The sequence below is a fragment of the Trifolium pratense genome, linkage group LG7, assembly GCF_020283565.1.
Source record: "Trifolium pratense cultivar HEN17-A07 linkage group LG7, ARS_RC_1.1, whole genome shotgun sequence".
Taxonomy (NCBI): Eukaryota; Viridiplantae; Streptophyta; class Magnoliopsida; order Fabales; family Fabaceae; genus Trifolium; species Trifolium pratense.
Window position 1 is genome coordinate 20318976 of NC_060065.1, and position 7960 is coordinate 20326935.

The following is a 7960-nucleotide window of genomic DNA, read 5'->3' on the forward strand; positions in this document are numbered from 1 at the left end:
TGATATGAAGAACATATCATGGAATAATATTACAGTTTGACTATTCGGGTCACCATGAGCTTCACTCCTACAGACCTGACTCAACCACGTCATAAGCTTCACTCTTATAGGCCCACCTCAAGCTACAAACGCCAGAATTTTTTTTTCATTGCAAAACTCGTATTTTACGAGACTATAATTTAGAAATAATATTATCTCACAAATTCATCATTTATAACAAAATACGAGTTCAAACCTGTTTTTCTCTGCTTTTCAAGTTTTCATTACTTAACATGTGCTAGTTTTGTTGTTGTGCTCTTTTGAGAGAAAACAAAATAGTTTTTTTAGCAGGATCCGTTGACTCCATGAGTAAATCTCAATTGACTTACTCCGTTTTATAACTCGATATCAGCATTATATTTCTTCAATCCAACCGTTGAATTTAAAGATTTTATCGAGTAGATCAACTACACAAATTTTTATAAAAATTCAAAAATGTGGTTATGTACTCAAACTATTGAAATTCAACGGGGTTTTTTAAAAGTTTGTCGTACGTTCAATTGAAGTTATCAGAAAAATATCAAATAGTTTTGAATTTTTATAAAAATTTGTGGAGTTGATATACTCAGTAAGATCTTTGAATTCAACGATTGGATTGAAGAAATATAATGCCGACATCAAGTTATTAAGCGGAATAAATTAATGGAGACTTACAAGTCAACAGATCCTCCTTTTTTTTTTCCTTAGGTCTTACTAATAAGCTTTTCTAAATTTTTTATCAGTAGTAAATAACAATATTAATTAGATTGGTTGGAAATAGCAATAATGAAATATTCCATTAGATAATCCAATAATTTGGCGCAAGTAGTTAGTGAACCCCTATTAAAACGAATTGTTTAGAATAATTTAAATTCGATTATAATAAAAACAATATTTTATCTTTAGTCAAAACAAAAAAAAAACAACATTTTATCCAACTAATGAAATTAATCCAACACATTAAATAAAAATATAATAAAAAAAAGGCAAGAGACTTCAACTTCGTTTTTTGTTTTAAGTCAAAGAAAACTTTATTTTTTGGTTTTGTTCTTGTTCTTACCCAATTTGAATTTGAAGGTGATTTCCAATTCCATCGAACACAACAACCCAAACTCCAGTTTCGTTCGCCGGAGATTTTGAAGAAAGGGAGGAGGATCTAGAACTTCATTTCACTTTTTCCATTTCTTTCGTTTCAGGTGAAAATTCTTTTTCATTTCGTCGTTTACTTTTTTATATTGCATGTAAACTGTTTGTGAAATGTCCTAAATGATTTATGCATTTTCTACTGATTGGATGTGTTTCGAGTCCTCAAATGAGATGTTAAAGTTGCATGCTTTTTGTTAAGGGTTTTCTGGAAACTGTTTCTGTTTGCAATTTTCTGCGCTATTATTCTGTGAGCAATTAATTTAAAAGTGAAAGCTATTGAGAGGAGAGTGGGGGATGGAGGATTAAAGTCTTTTCGGGAAGGATAGATAGATGGAGCGGAGGCTCTTCCATTTGCGAACTTTTTCCAAGATTGTTCTCTGTATCGGATCAAAAATAGGCTAGTGTGTGTGAGGAAGTTGGTTGGGGAGGGTTTTAATCGATTGAGGATAGTGTGGAGGAGAAGGCTTTTTCACTGGGAGGAAGACCTTGTTTTGCAATTAAAGGATATTCTTCGACCGGTAATTTTGACAACAGAGAGTGATGTTTGGTTTTGGCGGTTGGACCCCGGAGGCTTGTTTTCGCTCAAATCATCTTATCAACACGTGGTGGGAGTTTTGGTGAGGGTTGAGGAGCTTCCAATCTTGGAGGAAATGGTTTTTAAGCAAATTTGGCATTCCATCTAAGGTGATTTCCTTTTCTTGGCAACTCTTACATAATCTATTCCTACAATAAGTAATCTTTGGAGGAGGGAAGTCTTGCATCATGATGCAAATCTTAATTGTTTTTGGTGTAACAGCTGTTTGGAAAGTACAAATCATCTTTTATTACACTGCGGTTTTTTATCCCTCCAAACCTTTTCATTTTGTTCTTATGCTTCTATGGAGTTGATAGGAAAAAGAAGATTTGGAAAGATTTTTTATTGGTGTGGCATAGTATTGTGGATGCTTTGGAAGGTTAGGAATGATAAGTTTAATAATGTTAATCAGGATTCAATAGAGATTGTGGAAGAGATAAAGGTCTTTGTAACATCCCAGATAAATAGATATAGTGACTAGTGATCTTTTTACCTTTTTACTACCAATTAAAATTATTAGTTACACATGATTTATACTCTAGTAATTATTTACCAAAAGAGAGGGTAATTTTGGTAATTGGGATGAACATTATAAACATAACCCAAATCAGCATATTTATTTTTCATTCATTCCCTTCTATTCTCTCTCCATGCGCTGAACAACAACTCCGCCCTAGTGCCATTGCATGTAAATTCTTCACTTAAAATTGGTCTTCATTTCTCTAATTACAAGGCTTATTGGTAAAGATTGGGGTTAAAGAACAAGACAAGATAGAAGATTTCAAGCAAAGTTAATAAATCTCAAGAATTTGGAAACCACCATCATCATCATCTTCAAGTTTCTTCATTATTTTCATCTCATCTTTAAGTTGGCTAAGGTGAGTTCTTATTTAGGTTTTGATCTTTGGTTATAGTTCAAAGTTCAAACCTTAGAGGATAGAAAATTGGAGAAGAAATTGCATGTGTGGAATTGTAGTTGTATGACTAGTTTTCCCTTAAAGTTTAATTAGAAGAAAAAAAAGTTGTGAATTATATAAAAAACCCCCTAGAATTTATTTTGTAAATCATAGATTTAAGTGCTGTCCAACTGTATTTTGGTGTGTTAGAATGTTTGGAATAGACAGGGTAGAGTTTTGGTGCTGTCCAACTGTATTTTAAGTGCTGAATATTGCAGATTGGTACTGTCCTGCTGCCCTGTTTTGGCTGCAAGGCTGAAATGAAAAATCCAGGAATTCAGTTTTTGCCTATTAGGGAAATTTTAAGAGTTTTTGAGTAGTAAGGGCATAGAATAACATAAATATATCATTAGAACTAATAGAAAAGAGAATCAATATTTGATTAATTGAAAAATTGTTAATTGATTAGAGAATTGGAAACAATGCTCATAGATACCTCTTTTTCCCAATGAGCATAGCTTTCTTAAATTTATAAATTGAAAGGAAAGATAAGAACGGTCCTGTATGGTTAGAAAAGAATGTCATATTATTATGATTATAACATATGTTGAGATCAATAGTGTATGTGTCTAGAGAGGTATCAGTGTTGGTAGAGGTACAAGTGTGAAAAGTGTAAAGTGTATAGAGTAATAATAAGAAATTATGAGTAGGGATAATTCACCCTGTGGCAAGTTTTCTAAGTACCTATTTTTATGGGAGAAACAAATTATTTTAAAAAGAGAAACTCAGTTATTCAAAGTTTTACGTTCGCTGCAACGAAGAGAGAATGCAGTCTATGAACAAATTGTTCATAGTTTTTTTTTATATAGAAAACCGTTCACCCCAACAAAGAGATAATGTGGTTAGTACCATTCGCCACAACGAAGAGATAATGTGGCCTATGTGAACGTAGAGGGACAAAATAAGCGATAAGCGATGTGAGATATGACGAGCTTATTATTAATTTCAATTATAGATATGTGTTTATAACTTCGTGTATGACTAATAATCGGTTCTTGTTAAAGATTTTATCTAATAGTGTTCCCTTCGAAGTTGTAAATATTATGTTTGGTATGAGCTTTAAAAAGATGATATTTTTAGTTTAAAAGTTGTTCATTTCTTGAGTTGTACAAATGCGAAGATAATTTTTATATAGTTTTTGATAATTAATATTTTTCATTTTGGGATCTCATTAAAGTTTGAACACTTCCATATTTCAATAGCTCTGTGTTTTAGGAAGGTGTATAAGTTATAGTGTATTAGGTGCCAGGCAGAATATAAGATGAGTTATTGTTAGCCTGTCCGCCGGTCGTGACCATGAGGTTGGGTCGTGACAGTCTTGACTTGGCGTTGGAGTGTGCATAGGTTGAAAATTGAGCCTTGTTTGTATTATGAATGGTCGAGGGAACCACGTTTATGTTTCTTGCGCTAATTGTTGAAGCTATTCTTTGGTTTTGGGGTCAGGTTATGGCTTTGTTTTGAGGCGAGTCAGTTCAGCCTTTTTCTCATTTTCTCTACTTCGGCCTGTTGTTTTTTGTTCTCAGGTGTTTGCGCAGCTTCTAGGCCTGTGGGGCAATCTTTTTTTATGTCCAGATCATGTGGTTTTGGTGTATTGAGTAGGATTGTGTTTTGTAGTTTTTTGTTATGTTTTTAAGCTTGCTTTTGTAAGTGGCTAGTGCCTTTTAGTGTTCCTGTTAAATTATGCAGGTTGTAATCTCTATATCCTAATGAGTATCTCTTGTACTTATGAGAGTTTTATCAATATACTTTGCTGTTTCCAAAAAAAAAAAAAGTAAAAGCATGGATTTCATGTCTAATGTGTTAGGAATCTGCCTCCAGTTTTTTCACATTTATCATGAAGGCTTGAGTGCCAAATATGGTTAACATTGCAAGATGCTCATGCTAATATTTTTTTGATCTCGTTAAAAATCCCACATTGAATGAGAGATGACTTGAGATATGTTTATAAGTGGGGGCAATTCTCACCTTACAAACCAGTTTTTTAGAGTTAAGTTAGACCTAACCCAAAATTCTAAGAGATCTGTCCTCTGTGGTGAACATGGTTTTGATGAAATAATGTTATGGTGATGATTCATTATGTGTTGGTGGCTTGCCATATTTTTTTTATGGGTTTTTAGATAAGGCTTGGTTACTTGAAATAAATTGTTGAAGTTAAGACTGCATGTCATGTGTGGTGCAGAGTTTTCTGGGTAACATAGTTTATATGGTTATATTTCTCTCTATTTGAACTTTGAACTGAAATTACTATAATAAACTTTCCAAATGGTGTTATTCAATAGTAGTGGAAATTATATTTGAATTTACTGGACCTGATTTTGGGTGCATACTAGCTTGAAATTCACAAATACTTAAGTTGATGTTTGTGTATGGATAATGTAACAGAACTGTTAAAATGAGATGGGGATGAGCGTTACCTTATCAAAACAGAATAAAAGTTGCAGCAATCAATCTTGAGATTTGTGCAACAAAAAGAGAAGCACTATTCATAAATTTATGAATTGTGCTGAGAGGGTGTGGGTCATACTTGGGGATGCTTCAAGTGGGATTATGAAGTTCTAATCTTTCTTCACTGTTAACTGAAAAGACTTGATTGCCCAAAAGAAATTATGACATTACACCTAAAAATGTTATAGCTAAGAAAATGTTATAAATGCTTGTATATTTTGTAATGTTTATACTTTGGATATAAGTCTTACTGAGATTTTTATCTCATTAGTTTAATTTTATATTTTCAGCTTAGCATGACAAAGAGATGATAGGTGGCTGTCAAAGACTCAAGTCATTGACTAATTTAGTATATGATTAGGTATTTTAACCATATAATATGTAAAGTAACTTCTGATGAATTCCTATTTCAAAACACATATTTAATTAGTATACAATATACATTTAGGTTGGGTGCTTCACTTTGTGCATTAGAATCATCTATATCTATATTCACAGTTTCACTTCAATAACTAAGGAAAATTTGTTTACATGGACTTTGTGCAATTATTCAATTCATTCTGTACTTTCCTCTAAAGGGATTTTACTTACCAATTTGATGGTTTGTTTTATGAATAAGCTGAAACTCCTGTTTGAATGGTGGGTGTTTAAGATCTTTGTTGAAATCTCTGCTTGATGATGGCCAGCCCAGAAACTGCGAGTTCAGTGGGAGAGAGTATGCCAGTCGGTGCTGCCCCCAGGAAGCCTCGGATTTTACTTGCTACTAGTGGAAGTGTTGCTGCTGTTAAGTTTGCAAATCTTTGTCATTGTTTCTCTGAATGGGCAGAAGTAAGAGCAGTTGCCACAAGTTCATCTTTGCATTTTATTGACCGTACTACGATTCCCAAGGATGTGATATTGTATACGGACGACGATGAATGGTCTAGTTGGAAGAAACTAGGTGATAGTGTGCTTCACATTGAGCTTCGCAAATGGGCTGATATCATGGTCATTGCTCCATTATCGGCAAACACTCTTGGAAAGGTGAATAATTTAATAAACATTAGCTGATTTTGTATATTCTATTCTATCTACCTACATGCATGATCAAATATAGATTAGCTGATTATATTTCACTGCACATTAAAGGCCCGTTTACTTTCCCTGTTTCTGTTTTCATTTTCACTTAAACAAATCAATATAAGAGAATATAGATTAAATATTAAATATTTCATTCACATTTTCTTCAACAACTTTTGAAAACAGATCAAACATTTTCATAAATTTTGAAAATGGAAAATGTTTTTAGAAAGAAAACAAAGCTGTACATGACTTCAAGTTTCGATAGTTGTTACATATTTGCATGATATGTTCCTATCAGTTATATGATGTTCAGTTTTTGTATGCACATCTTATATAGGGTTAACGTGCATGTTTCTATTATATTAATTTGAGTAATCGACAAATTGCCACTGTTTTCATTTCCGTAACTTAAATATATACTGTTTTAGATTGCTGGAGGCTTGTGTGACAATCTACTGACATGTATTGTGAGAGCTTGGGACTACAGCAAACCATTCTTTGTTGCACCAGCCATGAACACTTTTATGTGGAAGAATCCTTTCACAGAGCGGCATCTCATCACCATTGATGAGCTTGGTATTTCTCTCATTCCACCTGTTACAAAGAGGTTAGCTTGTGGGGATTATGGCAATGGTGCAATGGCTGAACCTTCTACTATTTACTCCACTGTAAGGCTCTTCTATGAGTCAAAGGCTCAGCAAGGTAACGACGATGTTTAATAGTGTTAACAACTGTACAAGTATGAATGATTTTCTAGGACTTGTCTTGACCCTTAAATCCTATTTCATTACATAGTTGTTTTTAGCATAGTTTGTTTCTCTTGCATTACAACCACTTTGATCGTAGGTGGTGCCTATCAGTGTAGAGGAATGTGCCGTATTCTCTTGCATTACAATCCTTTTGGATATTTGGTTGTGTAAGCTAATTTCTTATGAATTTTAGCAAACATAGGATTGTTTCCCTATTTGTAGAATGACCTCAAATTACTTGAATCAATTTTCATTTGCTTATGTTATTTGCAAATTTTCTAGAGTGCCTGTGAACATATTTTATGAGGTTTCATCCTCTCTATATTTTCACCTTTCCAAAATTACTAATCAGCTGAAGTTAATTAAGTGTTTATTCGGAAGTTATTGGTCGAACCTATTGAAATAAGTTGACAACGGTTGATAGTTTATACTTTATACAGACTTTGATTGAAATTATATACAATTGAATAACACTCATCTTTATCCATAAAAAAGATAAGAAACACTCGTCTTTTATTTTTTATAAATCGTAACCAAGTAAGTACAATTTGATCAAAACAAATTAACTGTAAGTACAAAGCTACATGACACTGTTCAGTATTCAGATTGCCGACAATCCTTTTCAGAATCTGGACCACAAGTTTTGGCTTATACTAACAACAAAATGGGTTACAAAATTAAAGTTATTAAGTACAAACCATTATTATTATTATTATTTTGTCAAGTAGCTTAGTGGTTAGAAATTTCACTCTTAAATGGAATAAGTGGGATGACGGATTCGAATCTCATACATAATGCAATGTTCTATTAACTGAGTTAATATATAATTTATTATTTTTGTTTATGAGTATAGAGGAGAGGAGTAGGTGCTCTGTGTCCCCCTCTTATGATTCGATAATGCTATAATTATCCAAAGTGGGACCTTGATTGTTACTAAGAAAGGAATAAGACCCTTTAAACAACAAAAGAAATCAAAGAATAAACAAAAAATTGCTATGCTGGATTTTTGT

General features: G+C 32.9%; 1 protein-coding gene across 11 annotated transcripts; it reads left to right on the forward strand.

The window, feature by feature from the left end:
- The first annotated feature begins 1013 nt into the window (after positions 1–1013).
- On the forward strand, positions 1014–7211 carry LOC123897885 (phosphopantothenoylcysteine decarboxylase-like). Of its 11 annotated transcripts, XM_045948689.1 has the most exons (6): positions 1020–1214; positions 1364–1848; positions 2472–2616; positions 5430–5500; positions 5759–6162; positions 6630–7211. In XM_045948689.1, exons 5-6 carry the CDS (start codon positions 5815–5817, stop codon positions 6918–6920), a joined length of 639 nt encoding a protein of 212 aa, XP_045804645.1. In that variant the 5' UTR covers positions 1020–1214; positions 1364–1848; positions 2472–2616; positions 5430–5500; positions 5759–5814; the 3' UTR covers positions 6921–7211. The 11 variants fall into 11 exon arrangements, with proteins under 11 accessions (XP_045804648.1, XP_045804650.1, XP_045804652.1 ...); XM_045948694.1 differs by lacking the exon at positions 5430–5500 and having other exon boundaries at positions 1019–1214; XM_045948696.1 differs by lacking the exon at positions 1364–1848 and having other exon boundaries at positions 1019–1214; positions 5826–6162.
- The last annotated feature ends 749 nt before the right edge of the window (positions 7212–7960 follow it).